This window comes from Leptosomus discolor, chromosome 1, assembly GCF_034619465.1.
Source record: "Leptosomus discolor isolate bLepDis1 chromosome 1, bLepDis1.hap2, whole genome shotgun sequence".
NCBI lineage: Eukaryota > Metazoa > Chordata > Aves > Leptosomiformes > Leptosomidae > Leptosomus > Leptosomus discolor.
The window spans coordinates 6795067-6822523 of NC_141391.1; the positions used below are offsets into that span (position 1 = coordinate 6795067).

At 37.7% G+C, this 27457-nt stretch overlaps 1 protein-coding gene across 3 annotated transcripts in view; it reads left to right on the plus strand.

Moving 5' to 3' along the window:
* The window catches only part of PICALM (phosphatidylinositol binding clathrin assembly protein), a 69390-nt gene that overhangs the window by 15537 nt on the left and 26396 nt on the right, over positions 1–27457 (plus strand). For all 3 annotated transcript variants that reach the window (XM_009956276.2, XM_086475801.1, XM_009956275.2), the window contains exons 2-11: positions 13506–13648; positions 15789–15864; positions 17097–17199; positions 19205–19298; positions 19811–19922; positions 21283–21389; positions 22589–22630; positions 23326–23411; positions 24673–24796; positions 25148–25284. In XM_009956276.2, the coding sequence (XP_009954578.1) occupies positions 13506–13648; positions 15789–15864; positions 17097–17199; positions 19205–19298; positions 19811–19922; positions 21283–21389; positions 22589–22630; positions 23326–23411; positions 24673–24796; positions 25148–25284 (1024 nt within the window). The remainder of the gene's footprint in view (positions 1–13505; positions 13649–15788; positions 15865–17096; positions 17200–19204; positions 19299–19810; positions 19923–21282; positions 21390–22588; positions 22631–23325; positions 23412–24672; positions 24797–25147; positions 25285–27457) is intronic.

Consider the following 27457-nt stretch of genomic DNA (forward strand, 5'->3'; position numbering starts at 1 on the left):
ACATATGATCAGTGAAAAGAGTATTTGTCTCTCCCTGGTTTAAATAGGCCAATGGGTTAAATACTCATATTGAATGTACTGCTTATGCAAGAATTGTCATGTTAGTTGGCAGATACAGGCATTTTTCATCTTGTAATCAAGCATCACCTTTAGAATATGATTCATAGGCTCATTATTAAACATGTTTGTAAAGATAGGATCAAGGCTCTAAGGTTACAGACATTTTCAGTGGGAATAATGTGTTAGTGTACATGTGGGAGCTAATACTTATTTTGGACTAGATTTCATGATAAAATGCTTTTGAAAGGTACTGTAGGAATTGAATGTAGAGCAAAAGTGTTCAGCAGTTGTAGCATATCTTGTATATTGCTCAGCTTTAGGGTGCTGAAGCATTAGTTGATTTCTTGTCTTTACAGGAAGAACTCAAAGTATTTTCTTAAGAATAATGCAATATTGATAAATGCTTTAGCAGAAGCAAAATACATGGATATCTGAAAAGTCATAAGAAGTGTTACTTAAATTAGAGGGAGAGAAAAATCTTAGCTGTGTGGGTAATCTTATACATTCATGTCATCTTTCTATGAAATACAGGCAGTTGACAGACTTTTTGAGAATGACAATGTATAGATGATGTGCAGGAAGAAAAGTTTGATAACGGTGTGAACTGAATCATTCATGCTGATAGCTGTGCGTCCCTAGTTTAGTTTGTTAAACTTGATATAGATGTTTCGGTTAAATAAGTGTTGCATCTGGAAGGTTGTAATTTTTGAAAGGTCTTTCAAACTGCTATCATGATAAGTAGGAAAGCAATGTTATCACTTTGAGGTATGAGATGATTCAAAGTCAAGCTTTCACATCCTCAGCCAAGACAGTTCTAATGAACCATGGACTATTTGATGTAGGCTGAGCCGATAGAAACCTCCACTGGTACGAACACTAGTTGGGAATCACTGTTGACACTTTGTGCCCAATATAGCTGTGAACTTCCATTTCTTTTGTCTTGTATTCATTGAGCATAACTTCATCATATATAAATGACATCACTATATGTGTGTACTTAAAAACTGTCTCTGCATGTTGCATTTGTAATAAAAATGTGTATTTTTGTACTGAAAAAACCTTGTAACTCTTTAAAATGGCATATGAAGAAAGCTGTGATAGTAGGTAACAGAGAACAGTGTTTTTCCATTGTGTTAATGGCTGTTGTGTGGAGGGTAGATAGTCTGTCTCCAGAGAACGACAAGAAGTTCCTTTCTTCATCTGCACTGGAACATCGGGCTTTTGGGCTACAAGGTAGGTCTGAGGAAACTTGGAATTATGGAGGTGTGGAGTAACCGCTGAAGGCCAAGGCAGACATCTTTGGACAACGGCGGGTAGATGTAGCTGCATGGTTGAGTCATATAGTAGCTCATTGCTGCTGAAAGTGGGAGGACTTATCCACCTCCTTTTTTTTGCTTGTTCTTGCTTTTGCATGTCATCATCTCCTCTTCTGTAGTGGCTTTTGCCAGTTTTGGTCTTCTGTGAGCCATTTTTTTTATCCTGTAGGACAACGGAAAAGCTGTGTGAGGTTGTGTCCCCCATGTGTTGTCCCACATCATCCCACCCACCACCACTTAAGTTATTTTTTTTCCTCTTCTGAGCAATTAATGTGTTTCGGAGAGAAGTACACCAGTGCTGGCATAACGTAAGCAATGGAAGTGTGTGGCTGTTAGCAGGTAGAGACGGGAATGGGACCACCCTGTTCTGTGTCAGTGAGCTGCCATGAAAACATATCCTGTGGGTAATTGTGTCTAAGGTGAAGCAGGGGAATTGCATGTTAACTGAGGTCCCTTCCAAACTGTATTGAAATCTGTGATTTGATAGTGGTTGAGGTGTGATAGGCTGAACTGAAGTTATGAGGGGCTTTGAAAATGAAGTAGCCAGTGTTTGAAATGATATAAAGGGTAGTTAGTTGAGGGAGTCAGAAGGAAAGTGTAGTTTAAGGTGCTCTCTTGCTTCTCCATTGAGTGTTCTGCTAGATTAACGGTTTGTGTAACCATGCTGACCCGTTCTTAGGAATTTGTGGTGGTCTGAAAAACTAAATTGCGTGATATGTTACACTTGCATCAAGATCTACATGAATTAAGCTATGGTTTGTATTCAACTTGAGGAGTAGAAATGTTGAGAGAAGGAATGAGTTTGTTTGTAGCAGTAGCCACATAAGCACGGTCCATTAGCTCCAAGTCTGTTCAGTTGTGAGCTTGCTGGCCTTTTCCTTCTGTAAGGGAGAGGAAGAGTCATAGAACTGAACAAAACTGGTTGTTACTGATACTGGTTCCACAATCAGATGCCTTTGAGAAGTCATTCCTCAGAAGGATCCAGGCTTCAACAACCTGTAAGTTTAGTCAAGACTCTGCAGTAGCTGAGTGGAGTTTAGCAAACCTAGCTGGGTCTAAATGGATCCGTTTCAGATGTGGTATTAGAGTAGATGACCTCCGTAAGTTCTGCCCAGTGTGAATTATTTTATAACTCAGTGATCCTAACTGTGTATAACTTACTTCTTCTGCTATGGTTATTTGGCAGTTCCAGTTATTTCCTTATATTGAGCTTAACAGAATACCAGCAACTTCTCTTGTCTGAAAGGGTGACATGATGATGCTTGCAGGATGAACGGGACAGCTTAAAATTGTCATTTTGTCCAAGGAGAAATGTGTGTGATTAGTTAAGCAGATAAGAGGAAGGCTCGTGGTGTTGGTATATTCAGTTTCTAAACGGCTCTTACTTGTATGTTCGTGGTACACTTATGCTTGTTTAATTGTGCCTGTAACTGTTTCTGGTTTAGCGAGACAAATGTACTTGAAATTAGACTGCGTTTCACCTGGCTGGAGCTGCTGCCATGGCAGCATTTTAGTGTTAGCCTTTAAAGTGTGACGGGATTGCTCAGCAAGTTTAAAGGTGAGAAACTATTTGGGAAGCAGTGTTCTGGAACATCTTGAGAAGTTGATCCTGTGAAGGTAGTTTAGCCAGAATTGTCACTTCCTCAGTATTTGTTACTGTGGCAAACTTTGGATAATCATTATGAATGGTGGATCAAAATGGTGATTTAGCACCTACTTGTATGTGGGAATTAAGATGAAAAAATAGTAAAAAAAACCCACCAACAAAACGCAACAACAAAAACCCAAACAAAAAACCAAAAAGCTTGTTTGTCAGTGTGACTTACCTGTTGGTTTTTGAGTTGCGCTCCCCTTATTTTTAACTTCTTTTACTGTTTCATTTATTGATGCTTTTGAGTTTTGGTAGACAATTCTAATGTTACCCTGAGAAGTCTTTGCTGAAATGATTGTCCAGCTGAACCCGTTTACTTGATTTTTCACAGAAAATATCTTAATCACTTTTTTTTACAGTTCTCAAACATAAGTAGTGAATGTTAGCCAAAGAGTTTTGCTCTAAGAGTGCATCTAGACTGTTAGAGATGCCTGAGGCAATAATGCTGAGTTCACAGGGTTACTGATAGAGATTTAAAATAGTTTCTAAGAATTGCAATTAGAAATTGCAGTTTTAGGTAGGAGAGAGAACATGATAGTCTTACTTAAATTGGAAGAAAATTGCAAGATGCAACTTGATGAAATGAAAATATAAATTATTGGCTGTAGAACAAGTTATTCTACATTATATTAAACCTGCTCTCTGCCTTTTTTTTTATTCTGCTTATCTAATATAAATAAGATTAAATCACATTCCTATTTAAACATGGAAAGCCCTGAACAGAGTGGGTCTTCTCAGATTTCTTTAACTCTTGCATATTTCCTGAGTCAGAGAATATTATTATATGCAGAGGAAGGATTTTCAACCAGAATATTTATTGTTAATTATAAAAAAATGTGTAGTCTGGCTTTCATTATCACTCTTGAGGCAACTTGGGTGAAGTCTGGTGTAGAAAACTCCTTCTGGTAAAGAAGTTTGGTACAAATGGGCTTATTCAGAAGAGAAACAAAACCAAATCTAGAACAAAAATTGCTTATGGCATATTTTGTTTTAAACTGCGAGTGTAGATATTTTCTGGTAATTGTGAAAACATTTAAGTACCACTCAGTTTTCAAATACATGGTGGTTATATAATACTCTTCTGTCAGATTAAATGTCATTTACTGGCTCAGACTGAAATTTAACATCACTCTCTCTTTCTAGCTTAATCACTTAAGTATGCCATTTGGGATTTCTTTGTTTTGGCACAGTCTTCATTTGCAGTTACCAATTACATCTTTTTGAGGAAGAAATCACTTCAAAAAATTGTCAATTTTGCATGCCTGATGATTGTTTTTAGACAGATTGTTTGAATCTCTAGTGAAAATTGCTTATTTGCATCCAGCAACTTTCTAATCCTGTTTTCTATATTTAAATAAGGACATCCCTATTGAAGATGTGGGAAATTATCTAGAAATTTAAATGCATACATTTAAGTTATCTGGGTTTAAAAAGTCAGTTGGAATGTGTGGAATCCAGATTTGAATGTGTTGGGTTTCATAGTCATCAGAACTGTTAATCTGCAGAAGCAGATTTTAATAGTAGGTTTTTACAGCCAACCTCTGTATTTTGTTCTTATTTTAGTATTTCTGATTTGCGGTTTTTTTATAAGTGTCCAAAATACCTTTGTGGCACAACTAAATCCTCTAAATATTGAAGAAGAGTACATGTTAAATGTTCTATAAATGTTTTCAAGGGATTTTGCTAGAGTTCACAAACTTTTCAAGTAAAACTGGTATGTATTTGTGAAATAATTTCAAGTTTTGGGGCTCTTTGGAAAATATTTTTTTGAAACTGGGTAAAATTAGAATAGGAAATATCCGAAGTGCTTGTTACCTTCGTAATCGGCTTGTCAAGATGAGTGGAAAAAAATAACCACCCTAATCCAAAATAGTTGTCAGCAGCAGCCAGTTGAAAAAAATCTTCTCTTTGATACTTTATACAGGGCGTTTGAAAACAAGGGACTATGTTGACTTGCCTTCTATTCAAGGTAGGAAGATGATCTGTTATGGAAACTTGAAGAAAACAGTGCAACTAGAAAAAAAGTATCTAATATAGAGAGATTAGGTAATTCTAATCTTTCATGTTAAACTTCACACAAACCACCCAGGCTAAAAAGAAAGTTTTAGTTCAGCAAATGACAGAATTGAAACTGACCATGGAAAACTGCAGCTGCTGCTGCTGTGCCTAAATTGACAGCAAATCCTGAATGAAGCAAAAACAAATGTTCCATTAATTAAACTGGAGTGTCTGTTTGTTTGTTTGTTTTTTCCTCAATAACCTCTATTTTTCCCTATTGCGTAACTTTTTTCCATGTCCTCCTGGAAAGGAAAGTTGTGGCAGGCATGTGTGCCTTGCCAGGACCTGTGATGGGACTATTTAAAATCAACTTGTGTGCATAGATAATGTCAGCTGTTTTGGGGATGGGGGAAGTTAATCCTGAACCCATAAAATTTCTTTAGAAATAGTAAATTAAACTTTACACCAGCACTAGTGTTTGCTGTAATTGTATTCCTAACACAAAATCAAAGGAGGGAATTTCTTGTCTAGCAGCAAACTTCCTATCGGCATAAACCCTGTCACTTGATTGTTTACCGATTTGGTGCAAACTTGCTGAAATCTTTGAAGTTTTTCACCAGATTCTTAGACAGTTGGTGTTAGCTGCTACTGCAGTGTGTGTTGTCATGTGGGAAACAGTCATGTCTCGTCCAGCCCTTGGTGATGCCCTTACCTGTTGAGCTGTGTAACAGATGTTTGTATTCAGCATTTGCATTTCAGTTATGGTCGCTTACCAAATGGGGGAACACTTCACCTTTGTTGCTCTGTTCCCGTGATCAAATATTTGTCTAGAGTGAGAAGTATTAACGTAAGAAAATGAGACCCTAACATAGTGCAAGGTGGTGTGACGTGGGAGTTACGTGAATTGAAATCTAGACAGCTAGAGAAAGGAGTTGACCGTGGGTCTTAGAGCAGACACCTATATGGGTGTTTCTAGTTGAGTTTTTTGGTGTTTCAGCTGTTGGGTCAAGTGGAGACACCAAAATCTTCCCCACTGTATGTGATTTTCAAAAGTGTAATATAATGACAGCATTTCAGCTTTGAATGTTCTGTCTTGTGGAGAAGAGGTGCTCCCCTAGAGGAAAGAAAATAATCCTGTATCAATAGCTTTTTAAGTCTCAAGCACTTTACTAAAATCCTTTGGTAAGGCCGTAGGTGAAAGAGGAAAAGACTGATTTTAAGCAAATGCACGCTCTTTTTAAGTATAGATGCTGTCCCATATGCCACCATTAATGATTAGCCACAAGTGTTCCCTCATGTGAGTGGAATGTCAGTCACTAGCATGTTATCTCTTCAGTTTGAAAGCTAATCTGTATGCTAAATGGGTTGTGCTCTACTGAACTGCTCCAGGTGGACATAATTTTATAAGAATACTTATAATTCAAGAGATGTTTTATAATTTTTTTGTATTTAAAAAAAAAGTCTTTGCTCTGTGTTTTGGCTTCAGTTATAAATTTACCAATTAGGTAAACTTGATCTGATGCATACTTGGCTTATACTTTGGATCCTTCAATATGTATTTAAATTCTAATAATAATTTTTGGCTTTCGTCCTGTTAAGAAGAGGTGAAGTGTTAAGGCGAGTCAGAGCTTTCTGACAGCTTCATGGAGTTTGGGTAATCTCACATCTCCTGGCATGCTGAACTTCTGGTTGTTTGTGTTCTAGAGTATTTAGATTCTGAGAGTTCTGGTAGAGTACGTTATTAAGAGTTTTTCGTGAAAGTGTTAATTTGTGTGTGATTATATGTGTAGCCCTTCTATTGCAGTATTTTTCTTGTCTGGGCGTTTTGTTTATCTGAAATAAAGCAGCATGTGCTGTCTAAAGGTGTATAGTCTATTCAGAATGACCTTTAAGCTCTGACAACGCTTGTGGTAGGGCAGAGATATGTAACATGCACATCTGCCCAAAGGTAACAATATGAAGAAATTAGCTATTTGCTTAATTTAGTACAGTGGTACTTCAATAATTTTTTTTTAAAAAAAGAACTATTCATATATGGCAGTTGTTTTTGGGCATAACTGTGTAAGCATGTTTGTGGAAGATCACAGAATAAATTGGAGACTCCTGTTGGACCTGGAGGTAAGTATATGCATATTCTGGCTATATAAGCTCAGGCTATTAACATGTGGTTTACTTGATTAATCATCCATAGTGTCTTCTGTATGTTGATTTTGTGTTCACTTGGGACAAATCAAATATTTGTTTAATGTGATGAAAGTATACATGCCTGGCTCTAATTGTGCCTTGTACTTCTAGTGTTTGTCAGTGTCAGAAGTTACAGGCAAACTTTGCCCCTTTTGCTGTTCACATGGCCATTTCCCTATTGAGTCTTGCACTAGGTCGTGATGCTGCATTTGTGACACCAGTTCCTGTGACCGTGGGTGGATGTCAAACACAGGCCTGACTCCTGTAAGAAGCTGTTTTGGGGAGCACTGAGTTTTTGTAGCAGTAGTGCCTCTAGCAGGGATCAAAACACATGCTGTCCAAACATGTGAAAACCGGGTCCTTTTAAACCAGAACAGTAGTAAACTGATCTGATTGTCTTGTGGAGCTCTTCTTTTTCAGCTCTGTTTTTAATATCTTTTTAACAATAAATAAATTGGGCTAATTCTTAAAATGCAAACTTCTTGAGTTTCTAGCAGGACCTGCGACTTAGTTTGTTTTCTAGTTGTAGTTAGTCTGAATATTGTGTATGAGCTGCTTCCCAGGATTGCAGTACGTGTTTCCTGATTGTTTTCCAGTCAAGTTCATAAAACTGCAATATTCACAAACGTGTGTGAATGAAGAGCAAAGTGCTCTTATTCTGAAGATTTTTTTGGTCCTGTTTTAGACTAAATTTAGCCAGTCTGGAAGAACTATACATTACTGTATTTTCACTTCATTTTTTTTTTTTCATCAACACTGGGGTAGTGAGCTGCTTCATTGCAACTATTACTTGGAGATGCTGTTCTGTAGATAACTCGTTCTGTTGTAGCTTCCCAACTTAGGAAGACAGGATGTAGTCTAGAATCATTTCTATTCCCAAGTAGTTTCCCCGTAAGTGTTTTTTGCAGCAGTTTGTCCTGGGCAAGCTCAGCTGCCAAATCTTGCACCAGTATAGTCTTAAGTCTTTAGTTGTTTTAGGAAATATGAATTCAGATTCAATGACATGTAGAAAACGGGCAGGTGAATTACTGGGCAAAGCGGTTCAGCATTTCCAGCTTTCTGGTGTTCAACCAAAACTTATTATGAGGCGTTGATTTCATCGGAATTTCGTCTGTATCTGAGGGAATACGTAAATAAAGAACTAACTGGGATGTCATTTACTTTACTCTCCTTTTATGTTTTTGGTGAGTATTTTTATCGAAGAATGTAATGTGTTTAACTCTTGGCACTGCGTGTGCCTACTAACGTTGAACGATCAATATTTCTGTTCCCTGCTTACTGCATGGATACTGTCTCTCATGTTATAAAAAACCAAACAATGAAAACCAACTGTCAGCATGTTGGAGAAGATAACCAATTACACGCTCGCGCTAGATAGCATCTCTGTTACAGTAGATGAAAAAGCAGTAGCAAGATGGGAATCTGTCACAGTTGCTTGACCTATTTTGGAGTACCTAGAGGTGTGGGGCATGCTTTCTGGCCTGGAAGATCTGGTTCTTGTAAATATGTTCAGGTTGATACTTATGTACAAAATATTGTTCAAAATATAGCTAAGCCATTGGAAATAATCAGTACACGAACTATGTCATTCTGGCTTGTGTTCATTTAATTTACCATTCAAGTTACTGCAAATCATACAGTCTTAGCAAAGGCTATTTTCAAGCCAGATTTTTATGATCTTACAGCAAATTAATATGGATAAGATTCTGGTAAGAAATTCATAAAATGTGTTCAGCTTACCTGATGGTTCTTTTTGTGGGGAAGTAAACTAGTTTTTCATAGTTTCATCTTGGGAGGCTGCTTAGTGCAGACGAGGTTCTGCACAAGGAGTTAGGCCACAGGCACATGCTGAAAGGAACGTGTTCTCTAGGATAATTTGTGGCAGATGCCTTTGATGCCCTATTTCATAGCCCGACTGCCTCGTGTTTGCCATGGGTCAAGACTTACATGATCACTTGGCATGAGTTGGCTGACCCTCACTTGCATGCCTAGTGTGGAGTATGCTGTACTTCAACATCTTAGCCTTGTAGTAGCTGCTTCGTGTAGAGGATTGCTTCTTGTTTCTTGGGTATGCATCTTCAGTCTTGCTGTACTTTTACTCAACTTTTCAACTTTATACTTTTCTCACCTAGTAACTGGCAATAGGTTAAAGCAATGAATCATTTAGTTCTTTCCTGTAATGAAGGCTGAACAGTTGTAAAGACTGTAGATATCTTAATTGGGAGTGCAAATACATTCTTTTTGTTACCCAGAGTATTATACGGTATTTTACTGCGTGTTTTGTACTAGTTGACTTCAGTAGGGTTAGGCAATGTAATGCCTTTGATACAGGCGCAATTGCAAATTCTCAATGTTACTGAAATGTCTGAAGACCAGACCTTTGTAATGATCCTTTGCAAAATCTTGGCATTGTTGGAAAAATGCTGTAAACCCAAACAGAACTGAATTATGTGAGTCACTTAGCAGTAGAAATTTTAACTGTTAAAAAAAGAAAGATATGGTTTAGTTTCTTCTAGTTAAAAACAAACTAGAACTGTTTTCTTGGAATATCTAGTTTTGATACCTCTGCTGAAAATGGTGTATGATTTAGTGTAAGTAGGTAAATGGAGTTCTTCAAAATGTAAGTCTCTTCACTTAAAAAGGTCTAAGGTTTTAAAATCTTTATAAATGTACTCCTGTTGGACTACTCTTCTGGACTTTAACTTACTGTGTTAAGTCACTTCTCTGTTTTGGCCAGTCTCCATTTTTCTCCTTCTCTTTCCATAGACAACACATACAGTTGTAGGTTACTTGAGGTTGAACGGGACCTCAGGAGGGGCTCTAATCAACCCCTGCTGTCAAACTTTAAAAGAGCTGTGTTTGCTTTCAGGCTCTAGTGCTTGACCACGTTCATTGTGAAGATTTCGAATTTCTTCAACTGATAAGAATTTCCCTTGTCACAGCATGTCTGCTGCCTCTCATCCTTTTGCTGTGAACTTCTAAGAAACACCTGGCTGTGACAGTAGCATTTATATTCCCCTTCCCTGCCTTTAGCCTTCTGTTCTGCAGATGGGATAAACCCCCCAACTTCAACTGCTGCTTGTGCATTGTGTGCTCTAAGCCCTGGCCATCCTGGTGGCCTTTCTCTGGGCTGTCTCCAGGTTCATCCGTGGCTATGACTGTGCATTCATTGCTGTCTCAGCTTCCCTCATACAGCTCTCCCAGCCAGCTGCAAGCTTACCTTAAAATTGTTGTTGCTAACCGCTGCCCTCTTTGAAACAACAATCCATGTTTATTATTTGATATCTGTATGTTGTGAGTCTTATGCTGTGGAAGTTGTAGCAGCTTTTGGAGTTGGGAAGGTGGTTTGTGCTTCCCAGGAGAGTTTCTTTCTTTTTCAGCTGTGAGGCGTTGTGGGCATTAATGCAGAAAGTCAATAGGGAGAGTGACTTTCCTTTCTGTAGTATTGATGGGGGTAAGTATTCAGTCCTCCTCTTTCTGTTCTGTGACAGGAAGTTCCCAGATGAAGCGGTCATCTCACTTTCACCAAGGGTTAATCTTTTTTGTTTGCTTGAAATTGCTTCTTTTTTTTGTTCTTTTCTAAGGTTAAAGATATTCCCCTTAGTGCCTTGCCCCTTATATCTGCCTGTGGTATTGCTCATACCATACCCAGTAACTAGCAGTCTTGAGATATGTTGCTTTGGGCACTTAGGTTTCTAAATATGTAGCTAGTATTTTCATAGGTGGGTGTGAGACTAGTTCTGTAAAGTGTAGGATGTGAAAATAATTATATATTTGTTCTTCTCCCTTAATGAAGGGTGTCTGTGGGAATAGGATAAATAAGCGAAAACACTCCATGTGACAGTCTTCCTGAACAGGCAGTGCAGCAGTGTGAGATGCAGAGTACTGGCTTCTCTTCTGCTGCGTCTGTGCTATGCTGCTTCATGGTTAGCACAAAAATTGCTGACCTAATTTGGATTTAACTGTACAAATATTTCTTTACCTAACTATCATCGTTCATGTGAATACTTTCAAAGAAGCTTTTAGACAGATGTAACTTTTCTGAAGTGTATGTGATATAGGCACTTTGGGGTATCAGGACATACCAGATTATCGAGCATCTGTGTTGTTCAACCTGCATTTTGTAGAGAAAGAAACTTCATGTTTTGCTAAACTTAGTTTGTACTAGCTGGTATCACAATGACTCCCTTGTTTGCATTTGCAAATTTAATTCCATTCAAGGCTAAACTTGCCTGTGTGCTTCAGGTCTTGCCTATGTTCTCTCCCAGTTGGCTACTAGTTCTCCTTCCTAATGTGCCTGCCCTCTCTCCCCCCGCCCCCCCAAGTTCATTCATGTGCTTTTCACATAAACACGCATCAGTTCTGTGAGGGATGACTTTCTGCAGGGTTACAGAGCCTGTGTTCTTTCACACACTGCAACAGGTACCAAAACGTGATTTGGAAGTCCAATGACATTTTAGAAAACATTTCTTCCAGCACAAAGTATCATCTAGAACGGATAAAATTTTCTTTAGTAACTTTAGAGAGTGGATTTCCTGTGGCACCTCTTTCTCTGTCACTGACTAGTTGGCAAATCTTGCATTTAGGAATAGAAGTTCTCACTTTCTAATATGCGTTTGCACCTCTTATGCCAAAATGTATGACTTGACATCCTGTGATGTGTATACCTTTGTATTTAACGTGCGTTCCTGCCAGATAGCCTTGCACAAAAGTGCTTGTGTTATTACTTAGTGGGAAGACCTGAAGATCAAGAAGCTGCAGGGCTTGGTTTTAATGATCCAGCTCAGAGCATGTCTCTTGCTGAGTAATATCCTAGCATTGTCTTAACAGCCCCAAATCATCATCCAGTAATAGATAACTGTGACTTAAAAATGAGGTCATGAATGCCTGTAATCATCACAGTTTTACTTGTAGATAAAGGAATGGCTAATCTCTCCGTCTCATTACATTTTGAATGTGGAAATCATTTCCTGCTTGCTTCCTTTAATTCTTAAAGTTGTAAGTAGCAGCTTTTTTAGTTCTGACCACACCGGTTCTGAGTTTGTGGTAGCCATGCTTACCTGCTGCTGTCTTTCAGGAGTCCGTTGTGACGAATGATTGTTCATAGCAATCACGGGTATAAAACTGACTTCAAAGGTTGAATGTTTTGCTTCAGATTAAACGGATGCTTCCAGTTAGTCTTAGTAGCCCATAGACAGGCAGGCATAAGGCTCAATAAGGACCAAGACTTCTGTAAGCCTATCTGGCCTTTGACAGGGCTAGCAGTTTGAGTGAAAATTACTCTTTTATTTTTGGGGTGGGAATAGTAGTGAGATGTCATCAGTACTATGTTGAATTAAGTTAAGCTTCATATTAAATGATGGCAACCTGTGTTCTATCACATTTGGGTGTTAATATAGTTGCTCCTGTTGTATTGGTCACTATAGCATCGTAATCTTAAATCATAGTTTCCTTCATTGGCATGTGGAAATAAGTTACTGGATTATATATGATTATATTGGTTGTATTGCAAGTGTAGTTTTTCCTGGTTATACAGTTGGGACAGTAGCAAATCTAGAACAAAGACAGTAACTTTTTTTAACAACTATTTGAAGAGTCACTAGATCCTGTCTACTAGAAATCCAGGTTGAGGGAAAACTGGATAGCTTTGTTTTAACTAGCCAACCTTGGGGTTTACTGTGCTCCTAACCATCTTTTCAGTTAACAACCCACTGTGTTTTAACTAAATTCATCTGTCAACTTCTGACATTGTAGCTAGAGGCTCCTTTTTTTACTTAACATTTCCTTGCCCTTTTGAAGATGCTGATTGCATTGTATATTTGAATCTTTTATTACCCCCATTGAGCCAATGTCTAGAAGGGTTTACTGGTCCATTAAGAGGCCAGAAATCTGAAGTTACAGTTAATTCTAGTCATAATCCTTCAATTAAAACTTGATTAAATGGCAGTGTGTAAGAATTATTTTATTGTTTAATGCTTTAGATGTTTGAAAGCTGGCAGTTGTTAGTCAGAGATAGTGTGAGTCATTATGGCACTTCTGGTCTAGGACCTTCTAAGGCAACTGCAAAGGCAACTGAGGACCTGGAATCTTGGCAGTGAGCAGTGTAGAGGTTGTATTACAAGGTTCTGGTAGACCAGTGCCGTAGTGCTTTTCAAACGATTATTTATTTTACTGGAAAGCCCCTCACTTTTCATGGAAAATATTACTATACAAAATGAGTGTACTGCTCTTTCTTTTGTATGTTATTGATCTTCACAGAACTCATAATAATACCAACAAAAAATTCTGTATTGCAGATTTAATCCAGTGCACAAATGAGATGAATGTGAACATCCCACAACTGGCAGACAGTTTGTTTGAAAGAACTACCAACAGTAGCTGGGTAGTGGTCTTCAAATCTCTCATCACAACCCATCATCTAATGGTATATGGAAATGAGGTAATACAAAAAATATGTCTGAGAACAGTTACAGCACTTCATTCCTATACATGTCAGCTAAATGCTTCCACTAATTATCTTTGTGAGATTTTTGTGTCTAACTTTGCATGAACACAGGTCTTGTTATATGTTTGTCCTCTTAGTTTGTTTCTACTTTAAAGCTGGTAAATCTAGAATCAAAAATAAGTGTCCTGGGTGCTGGAGGTACCTCTGTTTGTGGTGTTATTCTAATAAATCAAACAAAGCCAACAGAAATGAACTTGAATGGGATTCTGAAGGCTGAAAATGGAAGTGTTTTTTAGGTTCATGCTCTAGCTAATCTGGATGGTGTTTTCTCCCAGATGACTATTCTGAACTGGCTTCCACCGTCACCTCCTAACCTTTTGCAGTGAAGACAAACGTGTGCCTGTGAGCTGGCTTTGAGTGTGAACAGCTAAACAACAAATGCTGTAGAACAATTAAACAAACAAAACCCCAAATAAACAAAAAGGAATGTTTGTTTTGTTCCACAACTGGAATTCCTATGGGGTCTTATTTTTTGAAATGCCAAGCATAGCAGCAGCTTGAATTTTCTGCATTTAAAAAACCAAAACTATACTTTTAAGTCTTTCTTAAACATTCCCTTTTACTGCAAACAGTCAGTAGAATGTAAGCTATATGAATCTGGGAATTAAGAGGGATAGCTTTAGAAAGTTACAGTAGTTACAATAGCTTTAGAAAATTACAATAGGATTTTGTAGAGAGGACCAAAACTTTTTCATTTCAGGTTGCATTCAGAGTTCTTATAAGTCATGTAACTACTTCCTCTGGCTGACTGGCTGGATTGTGGGGGTTTTAAGTTTTAGGTTTTAAAAAAACCTTGTAGGTTAGCCTCAGCGTATTTCTGGTCTTGGTGAAAATCTATTCTTTGAAGCTAAGCAAGCCACAAGAGGGCAAACTTCTCATGTTGACTTTAAGCATTATCGCTGGGATAATTGACACTTTCTGAAATAGAGGCTATATGCTTTTGCTCTGCTTGCGCTTTCAGTCATATAAATTTTAAACTGATATCAATGCTCTTCATAGTAATGAAAGGTATTTCATGGGATCGTTGTCTGAAATACTTTCCATTTTAAGAATAAAACTGCCAGATGTGTTACAGAAGTAATGAGGGTAAGATTGCTGCTCAGGATGAAACTTTTCACAGCTAGAAATAGTGCTTGGAACAATGAACGTGGAAATTGAGTGCTTATGAAAATGTCTAGAAGTTTATAGATAATCTGTAAATCCTTTTGTAAAAAACGGGAAAGTGTTTGGTCCTCCAGCTTTTGCTTATTTCATTTATAGCTCAGCACTGAATGCCTTTACTCTTTTCCAGTCTTTTTTCTATGTAACTCATGTATTTATGCTAATGAAAATAATTCAGTAGTACATTGCATTAATCAGAACTATTTTTTCCTCTGTCTAAATGTTATTGCAAGTGACTGATTAATTTTTGTAGCAGCTTCCTATACAATGGTTCATAAGACAATTGTTTTTCCTACTGAATTAAGATGTGGTACAAGTGATCTGAAATGTCTTTACAAGATGAAAATAGCATCATTAATTTTGTGAAACGTAATTCAGAATTATGTGTAACTAATGAGGTGTATTAAGTGTGATACTGTTAATGCTTCGTATGGATTCTTATGTTTGTTTAATGTTTGATTTATAAGCAAACTAACATGTTTATCACCTTATTTTCATATTTAAGGAGTTGTATGCTGAGCAAAGATGCTTTGGCTAATTGGTAAAGTGAAATCAACTGTTACAAAATTGCAGTCACTGTAGCTGTGAGCATGTAAAATGAAAACATATTCGGGGGGATTTTTTCAGAAGTTTCCAGTTCCATATTCTGGCTTAAAATAAAGTCTTTCAGTCAGAGGCTGTCATGCAATGTCTACGTGACTTTGATTTGTTCAGATATTTTTTTACATAAAAAATAACTAGCTTCATTTGAGAGTTCAGCTAAGTTTTTGTAATGGTTTCCAGATTTAAAGCCAGTCTTAAAGCATAAAAGCTGAGTTTCATAAGCTGGCTAAAAAGAGTTTCTAGTGCTGTTACCTTAGTTCCAGCTCATTGGTAATGTAATAAAAGCATTCAAATTTTTCCTTTTATCTAGCGTTTTATCCAGTATCTGGCGTCCAGAAACACATTGTTTAATTTGAGCAATTTCCTAGACAAAAGTGGATTGCAAGGTAAGGTATCTTTTCCTTTAAAAGTTAGTGGTGTGCTGGGGGGGGATAGTAATTACAACTTGGTAACTCTAATGGGCCGTGTCGTTTAAGAAGTAATTTTTCTGTCTGTTTTACCCCAGACTGCATTTCTTAATTTAAAATGCTGTTGTGACATGGCAGAAGCTGTCTGCTGGAGGAATTTGTTGCATCTTTTAGGAAAGGCTTACTTATAAATGCTTCTAACCTTCTTGGTTAAACAGATCTGACTTAGTATTCCTCCTGTTTCTGAAGAGATTTCACCATTTGTAGAGGTGTATTTTGATTAGCAAGTTAAACTTTTTTAAAAAAGCATTATATATATATTAGATACAGCATGTCAGTGAGACAAGAACTGTGTATAAAAAAAAATAAATTAACTTTTTTGGAAAATGTTCAAAGACAATTTCATCATCTTTGAGACAAATTCTGTGGGCAAATTTCTCTCTGGTTCAGGGTTTTCAACTGAAATACCCTTCCAAACTGTTATGCTGCAGTTCTAATCATACATGTAGCTGTTGCCTCCTGAGCTGGTTTCTTACTTTCTGTGCTACTTTATATAATTGCTTCCGATTTTTCCCCAAACATACTAAAACAGGCACACAGGGTGGTTGCCTGGGCACAGAAACCTCAGTGATAACCAAGAGTCTACCAAATTGCCTCATTTTATTGAGTTGTAACTTCTGTGGTCTCGGTGTAGATTATGAACAGATCTTTTTCTTGGTCTGTATTCTTAGACTGACAGTTATCAAAATATTTTGTCACCACTGTCTTAACGTAAGAAAATTTCTGTCATGTCTCATGTTTCCTTCAGTGCCTCTTTTCTCTATTCCCTTGTAAGTGAGAGATCATGTTGTGGAGTTGATGTGAACATCTTTTGAATGGGTCATTTCATTTTTTTTGGTAGCAATTTCTGTCGCAGCATGAGAAAACTTGCATAAAAATACTTTGTATTGCTTTTGGAAGTAATTTACTTGAAGTGTAAACGTCTATGTAGTTCATGTTTTCGAGATATTTGCAGTAATGTCTGTTGATTTACATGGTGACTACAATGACATACATGGTTCTTCGTGACACAGATTAACTATATAAAATCAGGGAAAATTATTATCAAGCTGCCTTGTGTTAATAACTTGGTCTTTATTTAGAATAATGTTAATTTAGAGTAATTGTTGATTGACTAGGTAGGTAATAAGCTTCTGAAACTTGTTTTTTAGGTTATGACATGTCAACGTTTATCAGACGGTATAGTAGATATCTGAATGAGAAGGCAGTTTCCTATAGACAAGTGGCTTTTGACTTCACAAAAGTAAAAAGAGGGTAAGGACTGTGTTTTGTTCTGCTTAGCTTGACGTTTTGTCTTATGTCCTGTAATGCAAGTGGAAAATACCGGTGTTGGCTCCAACCTAGTACAGATGGCAATGTCTGCTTTTGTCAGTTGAGTGTCTCCCATGACACACAAAGGCTCAACTGCTCAGTTACGTATGTTGCAAAAATATTTTACTTCTGTAAACGTTAACAGTTTAATGTAAAGAAATGAAAAATGGTACGTATCAAAGTATGTATCAAAAAAGTAGAAGTTTGGACAAATCTTCCACAATACATCACGAAGTTACTTAGTCTTGCATGTAGTACACGGGACTGTGCAATTTACCTGTGCTTCTAGCTCTGGAATGGTTAAATGACAGGCGTTCTGAGAAACACTGTGCAGTCTCTCCTGGTGTTTCTCTGTTCTTGTCCCAAAATGTCTATGTGAAGTCTACAACCTTTGTAAAAGTAGTGCAATTCATGCTTTTAACAGAGAATTGTGGTAGATGCTATTCTGAGTTTGTCTACAGGAATTTAAAGTTTCCCTGGAAAGTGAGCTCCTTTAAGAGAAATAGGTTGGTTGAGACTAGGTACCAATTTACTTTGTCTATCATCTCTGTATGCAGTGCTTTTTAAAGTTTAAAAACATAACTTTAGTTTTACGTTTGGTCATCCTTTATAATCCATATATGGGATAATTTATACCAAAAGCCTGATTCTTAACCCACAAAAATCTCATCTTAAATGAGTTAACTGCCGTAGTGGGCTGTCTAATGATATCTTGCATTAGCATTACAAAGGCATTTGGAATTGGCCTGAGAATACTGTCCAGATCCCTTCGGTTTCCTTGCTAATACTCTACAGTCCATTTGGTTTTGAAACATGATGGCAAAGTAAAAAGGAAACTCTTGGGCTCCTCCTGCTCGTTCTGCCCTCAGAGGTGGTTGGAGCCCCAACACCACAAAACACTGAGCCTTTTCCACATAGACGATGTGTGAGTGGTCAGGTGGCTGCAGATACACACTAGAAAGATACACAACTGTTTCATAATCAGGTGTTTTAGGTCTAATGAGGTGAATTATTTAACCCACAGCATGTGCCTGGAGGTCCTTCTGTGAGCCAGCAGGGATAACTGCTCTGGTGGCAGTTTTCCACGCCTCAGTTTTTCTCAGGGGCTCTGCACCCACACTCTGCCACATTAGGTTTATTGCAGTTGCTGTTAGGAGAGAGCACACAGCATGAGTAGAAAGCTGGAAGCAGCCTGTTCCCAATTGCCTTCCAGTCTGGAGAGGAGCCACAGCCTTTTCCTTGCAGGTGCACTGTGAGATTTGCACTTGCAGGGGAAATTTGGTTTGCTGTGTGCTTACTGATGAACTGCAAGGCTGTCTGATTTGTCTTACAGAAAGCAGTTGTTTCTTGTTACTGAGGTGTTTTAATCTCTTCCTTGGTGGCTGCTTTTCTTGGATTTTTTTTTTATCTTAAGTGTACTTAATCTGGACAGTTAATAAACGAGCAAATATTGGTAGTCAGCCATTAAAAGGAAGCATCATGTAGTCTCTGTCGTCTTCCTGAAAAAACTTGAAAAATGTATTGCCACCTTTGTTCATTCTTACTGCTTTTAGTTGAAAAGAAAATCATGCAAACTGACACGAAATAATAATCAGATGATTGGAAAAAGAGCAAGTAGAAATTTGCTTCAGAAATAACCTTCAGAGCATTTTTTTTTGGCTACATGATGCATCATAGCCCTGCTATATTTCTAAGCACTATGAGTTTCATTTCCTCTGAATAAAAATTCACCTTGGATTCAGATTTTGGCCAAATAAGTGTTGCTTTAGTACACTCTAGTTACAGTTGTATTGGCTAGACAGCATTCCTAAACACCAAAGTACCTGCTTTGAATGGCAATGATTTAAACATGTTCTCCAATGACCTGTTTTATTTTCTATGTCATGTTTCTCACTAACAACTGCCTTCGAAATTGAGGTGAAGAATTTTCTTTTGTTTTGCACAACAGGGCTGATGGAGTGATGAGAACAATGAGCACAGAAAAACTCCTAAAAACTGTACCAATTATACAAAATCAAATGGATGCACTTCTTGACTTCAATGTAAGTTTAGCAGCATGTGTATGTCTAGCATACCATTGACTTTGTTGTACAAACCTGCACAAGCTTGTAAAATAGGTCAGGATTAAAGGTTTTGAACCTGGTTCCATGTTATCTGCACATCTTAAAGAGCACAAATTGTTCTATTCATTGGTGTACCCCCAAGAAATCAGTAAAAAGAAATATGATGCCCACTGGCGAGAATGCTTTGTGCTAAAGCAGTGTTATGTGTGTACACTGTGTAAGAATTGTTTATTCATTTAAAAGTTGATTGTTTCTGCTCTCTGTCCTCTGGTTATGTTAGCGAACATTAACATTAGTGAACAAAAATGACTGCCAAAATGATTTAATTCTGTGCTGAGAGATCCTGTGTTGATTTGCTATGCTGCTGCTTTCCACTAATAGCCAGTGAGATGATTGGAAAGCATGCCTTGGGATAGAGTAGTGGAGTTCAACTAGAAGTTTTCCAATGAGGGATCAATTCAGTTAAATTAACTTTTTTCTGATCTTCCTAGGTCAATAGCAATGAGCTTACAAATGGTGTAATTAATGCTGCCTTCATGCTTCTCTTCAAAGATGCCATTAGACTGTTTGCGGCATATAACGAAGGGATTATTAACCTCTTGGGTAAATATAACTCATTTTTCAATGTTAAACTGGGGAGGGAGCTCAGTAAACAATCGCAAAGAGCTGCTCTGTTTTGAGAAGTTGGAATAGCCTTACGGTAAAACATCAGAATATTACTGTAATTTCCAATTCAGATTTATTTCCAAGGTTTTTCTGTCCAATTGAATTTTCCATTGCATTGTATACAGGGTTGGGTAAATTTCTGAAAGCAAAGCCTGTTCAAAATTTACTTACCTTAATTTTTTTTTTCTGGCACTGCATTGTTGCTGGGTTTTCTGGGGGTGGGGTGGGGGGTTGGGGTCTTATTGTCTCATTGAACTGCATGGCAAACCCGAATCACGGTATTGATGTGTTTTTCTTTAAGAAACAAGATCAGATTTTGTATCTTATTAAGTGGAATAAGTTATAGCCAGTTACAAATTTGCAGTCACAGCATCTGTGGTTGCTTGAGTATTGAAACTGTAATGTTGATTGGTTAAATAATCGGTTGGCTTAGGTTTCTAGAGCATATCTTACAGTTTAAGGGGAATTACAAATTCAGGGTTCAAGCCCTTTCACTTGCACACACTGGAGATGCAGGGGAGCCCAAATCTGGAAAATAATTAAGTTCAAGTAACCTGTCGATTTGCTTGGCTTGATAGTATTCTATGATGGGATCAAGCTACCTGATTGCTCTTATTACCCGATGCTTGCAAAATGGAAAGCGAGATCCAGAATTAGCCAGTGAAGGACAGTCGTGCTTCCAGTCTGAAGCCCTGTCTACTTCTCTTCCCTCAGTAAGAACAACTAGCAGGCAGTTGCTTTCACTCGTGTTTTGAGTGAAGCTTAATATAGAAACAGGACTTGAAAGGGCTATTTCAAAAAGGAGAGCGGGACCTTCTCACTCTGGGCACCAGTGTTTTGTTATCAGTTGCACCTTGCTGCAGACCACACCATAACAAGAGGCATTACTGGCAGAGAATATCAAAATCTTACCTGATATGTGGTCACTGGGATAGAATAGGTGTTTGACTGCCAGACTATAAAATTGCCTTTTTTTTTTTTCTCCCCTATGAGGATGAATTTACATTTCTTTGGGTGACCTATTCTTAAACTTAATTGTCCTCTTCAGGGTGGTTATGCTTTTGTGAGATCTGGTACCTGCAAGGTGATGTGTAATTGCATGTGTGTGATTGTTAGCTCATGTTCAAAGGAGCTTTTGCCATTTGGTGCAAGTTAGGCATAGTGACTTCTGCAGTTAATGTGATAAAACAGACCTGCAGGTGTTTTCTGTTTGTCTTGTTCTATATGCTTTTACTTTGCATACCCTTTGCAGAATGCTTGATTTCATATTTAATGCAAGTATTCTTACTGTTCATAGAAAAATACTTTGATATGAAAAAGAACCAGTGCAAAGAAGGCCTTGATATATATAAAAAGTTCCTCACTAGAATGACACGGATCTCGGAGTTCCTTAAAGTTGCAGAGGTAAACTTTAGTTGGCCAAACTTTGCCCTTTATGTGAAACAGTTTGTGAAGTGCTTATTTTCTCATAAAGCAGGTACTTCTTCCTTCCAGCCTCATTGCAGTTCCATCAAGGGTGGTCTTGTCAGTCTACCCTGGTGATTAGTTCATTTGAGGGCTGTATTGAAAAACCTGAGTACAAAATACTTACTGGTTTATCTTTTACTTTAGGAGGATGTGTAAATAATGCGTTTTAAAATTTCCTTGGTTACATAATAATTGGGAGCTTTCCTTGAAAAGCCTTGCTTTAAACAAATTAAGTAACTTGATGCTGATCTGTTACTTTCTATGATTCTAGCTGTATTCTGGTTTGAAACCCACAATTCTGCCATAAGTTTTGGATGAAATAAGTTTCACAAATAATCTGAGACAAGTAGATGAACATGGGATTATTTTTTTTAAAGATGTCTTGGCTATAGGTGTGTTTAGAGGAAGAAGCGGCTACCCTGCAAAATGTTTGTGGTTTTTTTAAACTGTATTTAGTCTGTTACATTCTTGTGTCTGAAGCATTGCTGAATTGATGTCCTAGTGTATGGAATTCCTCAGTTGAGATGCACCCATGTTCTCATTTTGCTTTCCTTCATTATTCATATCTCACTTAACAAACAATTAAGCTTGTAAAGCTTGGCTTGCTGTCTGCCCTGACAAATATCTCTATCCAAGATACTACCTTCAGCTGTCTTCAGCTGATAACACGATCAACTGAAGTTGAAGGTATTAGTCTTTCTAATGTAACAATATATAAGATGTTCTGCAGCAGGATATGTTTGATCTGCATTTTAGAAAACAGCTTCTTTACAAAACTTTGAAGGTGCTTTGTTTTAGCAAAGATATGCTTGGTGTCAGTAGGTCTGAGAATTTACTGTGGAAGTTGTGGGATAGGCAAGCCTCTCTAGCCTTAGTTCTGAAACACTTGATTTCACTCTGTTTTATTTCTAAGGTTGTATCTGTTAAAATATCTGTAACACACCTACTTCAAATGTGTATACATTAACAGAAGAATTTATTGTAATCAACCATTATACAGTTGAGATTGTGGAGATTTAAAATGTATATGGGCAGGTTTGTGCTTTTTACATGACTTCATCTTAATGTTTGCTTTTTGAGCATCTCAGCCTTTAACAAAAGCAAACAGGTTCTCAAGCTTATTTGTTTTATTACAGCAAGTTGGAATTGACAGAGGAGACATACCAGATCTCTCACAGGTAGGTAAACCTATTATGTGTTTGCCAGTACATGTCTGTTTGGGGGTTGCATAATGAGAAAAACTTGGCATTATGGCATTCGCTGATGCTTTCTTGTGTATATTGTCACCAAGTTATTTCCAAGTTGGTGATTAAATCCAACCTCTGTCAGAGCCTGGCTTTTGTATGCAGTGATCCTATTGTAAAATATTACAAATCATTTCTGTCATACTTCAACTGAGTATGCTTGAAGATGCAATTTATATCTGTGACTTCACATAATGAAACTTTTACATGATGATACGAAGCTGTGGCTTTTGGCAGGCTTGCTTTTGGCTGCATGCCCATTTAAATCATTGTGAAGGCTTGCAGAGTGTGCACGTAGAAATGACTTCAGGTACAATTTCTTTCTTAGTGTCTCTTGAAATACTGACTGCTTCTGATTGTCTGCTTGCTGTTTCCTAGCTGTTAATTTTAACATCTCTTGACATATTTTGTACTTACTGGTGAGTCATTATGACAGAGTAATGTAGTGAGGAGAGTGCATCACCTGATATTCTCAGTAATTAAGTTTGTACAGGATGCCAAGATGCAGTATAAGTATTCTGAACTGTTGTACCAGTTGCCCTGCAGTTGCATTCTCTGAAAGTCTTTTAACTACTGATTTGCTTTGCCTTAGATTCTTCAGATCTGTTCCCAAATGTCTCTTTTTGCAGGCACCGAGTAGCCTTCTTGATGCTTTGGAACAACATTTAGCTTCTCTAGAAGGGAAGAAAATCAAAGATTCCACAGCTGCAAGCAGGTTCTTATGCCCTTGTCCTTTTAAACCATTGTTGAATTGAATGTTAAATCCATTTTCGATTTATTTTCGGTTTCATTATAGACTAAGGTTTGTGTAGGCTTGTGTTGAAGACACTGTATTAGCAATGTGGAATAGCAAGTTATCATCTCTCTTGCTGAGTAATTAAGCTTCTTCCAGGTCAACAGAACTAGAATCTAGGGAGCTGCAAGCACTTGCTGTAGAATCCCTTGTGTAGTAGTTAGACTTTCAACACCTAATCTTGAACGTCTGAAGAGAAACTTAAGGTTTTTTCATTTACTGCCTGCAAGTGTTCATTTTATGTTAATAATTAGACTTCTGTAAAGTATGAAACATTTATTTATTAATGTCCTTAGACTCCTCTGTCTCAACTGTAATCCCTTTTCTGTCAAAAGCAAGGAAGTGCTCCCAGAATTAAGAATGTATTTTTTAAAGTAATTGGAGATTAATGCCATAACATGTATGGTAAAAGGTATTCACAGATTTTGAGTGCTTGCAAAAACATGAAGTGCAATGTAGAGGAGTCCTCTAGCAACTACCTTCATTGTTTAAATTTAAAAACGCTGAATGTTGGGGGAGAAGACCTCCAAATTCAATAGCATTTCTTTATTGCATGTTCAAAAAATAAGGCAGTACTATTTTATATGTTCTTTTTTTAATGGTAGTGACAATATTGGGTCTTAGCATCTTTTGTTAGCTACTCTTCCGAATATTTGCTTTCTTTGGTAAGATTACTTTGGTTTGGTTTAAAACTTAAGTATTTGGTTTAAATCTTTTTGCACACTCTTAAACCTGATGACAAACTGCAAATGATTCCTCTGGGGTATAGTAGTTGCATTGATAATTTCTTAACTAAACCTGTTAAATTAGCAACATTTTGAATTGGAGCCCAGATCATATCGCAGATTCCCATGCGTCTACAAATATCGCCGTCTTAGGCAAACAGGAAAAGAGCACGGGCTTTAAACATGAATTCTGTGGTGCAGTTTGGAGAGGAAACATTTAAGGGGGAAAAATCCAAAGTCCAGGGTATAAAAGTAGGTAGCATGAGTTCCAGGTGTTTTCATCTTGCAGTTGATACGGTGTATCTCATTTAAACTTAGCACTTTGTATTGTACAGCGATAACCAATGTTATGAAGAGTTCAGGAGGAGACTGGGTGGATACAAGCAAAGTGTTCTTTAGACATTCCTGTTACGTGCCACGTATTAACAGCCAGCTCTTCTCCTGTCCAATTACTTTAGGGCTACCACCCTTTCCAATGCAGTCTCTTCCCTTGCAAGCACTGGCCTGTCCCTTACAAAAGTTGATGAAAGGGAAAAACAAGCAGCGCTAGAGGAAGAACAGGCTCGCTTAAAAGCTTTAAAGGTAGGCATGCAGAATTTTTAACTGAAAACACTTTTCCTATGTTCTTGTTGATACCTTACTAGGATTCTTAAAGGAGCAAAGGGTAAAAAACAGTTATTAATATTGAACATGTACTGTTGGCAAAGCGCTGGAAGTACAATCTGATGTATGTACACCGTACAACTTGCGGAGGGTTTGTTAAAATAGTTTCTGAAGGATTTGTGGCACCGCTGGCTCTTGTAATTATAAGCAGCTGATACTGGTGCGTGGAATAAAGAAAAAAAAATTCTGTAGTTCTGCTTTACTTGCCTCCAAAGTCATATACGCAAGTGTTGTTTCTGCATCTCTTACGCCAGCTCACTTTCCCAACAGGAGCAACGTCTAAAAGAACTCGCAAAGAAACCTCATCCCTCTTTAACCACTGCAGCTTCTCCTGTGTCGACTGCAGCAGGAAGCATAATGACTACACCAGCCATTGATATTTTTTCTACCCCTAGCTCTTCAAACAGGTATGCTTAATGGTGTTGCTTTGCTGTGAGATGCACTGCAGTGAGGGTTTCCTCTCAATTTCTGCTGCAGAGTGTACATTGAGGAAGGTTGTTGGGTGTAGAGTACATTAGTGATGTGATAATCAAAACCATTATTTCTTTAAATTGATGCAAAAATATCCTGTTTCCATAAATAACATAAAAGGTGTGTTTTCACCATCTGTTTGCAGAATAGTTTCTGATACGAACCAGCCACCAACACACCTTGTAGGTGTTCTCAGTGGGTGAGCCAGACGGTTGGAACTTTGAAATATGCATGCTTTGCCCCCAAAGAACCTTGCGCGTTAATTTGGGGAAAGTCACATAAAAATTCAGTTTGGGAGGTCATAAAGGTAGTTCTGAATTTAATGTTGCATTGCTAGATCTTGAAAAGTAACAACTGTTCTTGGTAGACTTTCAGAAAAAGGAAAGCCTGAAACAGGGTTTGAAAGAAGAGAGGCAGGTTTTGCAGTCTTGAGTTGTATCTGGAACATGTCTGTCTGCAAGGACTTGTAAAGATAGTGCAAGAGTACTCACTGCACACTAATCCTGATCTTCAACTAGCAGGAGCTGTCGGTGTGATCTTCATTCTGTAAAATGCCTGTCAAATCAAGCAGTAGCAGAAGGTACAGTGCTTTTATCAGTATAGAAGGAAGTAGCTCTGAAGGCATGTTTCTGCTCTGAGTCTGATCCTAACCTAAGGGACTGCGTAGTTGTTTTGTTAGAGCTCATGTAAGAATCTGCTCTTCTTTTAAAGTAGTCAGCACTTTGACAGCCTTCTTTCCCTGTTGGAAAGCTGTTGTAGGAAATTACTTGACGCTCAATACATGAAAAATAGCTAAATTGCATAGAAGGAGCTAGAGAATCTGTCAGTGTTGGTAACTGAAAGACTTCCTTGAAAAAAAATTTTCTTTTAAATTGCTTTTTCAAGGCCAAAATGTTTGAAATGGGTGTATGCTTTGAACTAGCTTCTTAAGAGGTCTGAAACAGAAACATCTGATAAAGCTTCTTCAAACAGCCAGAAATGCTACATAGTGAAGACAAGAGCATTTTATTCTAAGAAAACAAGTGCTAGTTTGTCTGTGTTTAAATTCAGTTGCTGGCAGTATGACTGCTATGAGCAAAGAAGTGATCTTACAGCAGGAGCTGCCATGAAGGGGATATGTTGGGTCATAAGTTCAGTTGTTTGCTATTAGGTGCAATGGGTCTGATTAATACCTATCATTAACTCTAACAAGCTTTGCCTTGAAAAATCATCTTGGTTCTGCTGCTCACATGACAGGGCTGTGCCAGACCATGCTGCTGTTCAATAGGAGCAGTGGTGGCGACATGTGATTTCAATCACTGTTGAAAAGGAATAGTGAAAACTGAATGATGCAAGTGATTGGGTTGGCAAGACAGAGATCTAAGATGTTGCTGCTAGTCTCATTTTGAAAGATGCTTGGGTGCCACAGTGACGTAGCTTCTGTCCGTAGTAGCAGCTGTACGTGCAAGTTTTGGTTCATTTCATGTGCTAAAAAGTTCTGGGTGGACACCAGTACTCCATATTTTTTTTCCCCCAAGACTAATTTGAAGTATGAAATGAATTCTCTGCAAGAGCATGGGTTTTACTCTTCCAGTTTGACTCTTGAAACTATTGCAGCAGATGTATTTAAGACTTCACTCATCACTTACATGTGATTTATTTTTTAATTTTTTTTTTCTAGGGCTCAGTTTGGTTTTGAATAATATAAAATGTGTATTTAAATGAGTTTCTGTTTACATGACTGATGTGTGACCAAGTGCTACAAGGCTTATGTTTTGGACTCCCCAAAGTTGTTTAATAGCTGATAGATGTAAGCCAGTTTCTCAGCAGTGGTTGATAGTGCAAAGACAGGAGTTGTGGAATTTAGATGTAACATTTTGGTGGTGCAGCCCATTAGAGTTCATTCTCTGTCTGCCTTTGTCATACTGTAGGGCTTTCATGAGGTTATTTTAAAAGTTGCTGTAGATTGCTGAACGTAACGTGCTTTTTAGCCCTGGTATTGGACTAAGGAAGATAAAGCTCGCTGCCTTTCTGTCTTAGCTTTGATAAAAGTCTCTTGGCATAACGTAGAACTTGCTAAATTATGACTTTTCTACAGAACTGAAAATGGGAAGTTCACCAAACTTTCTG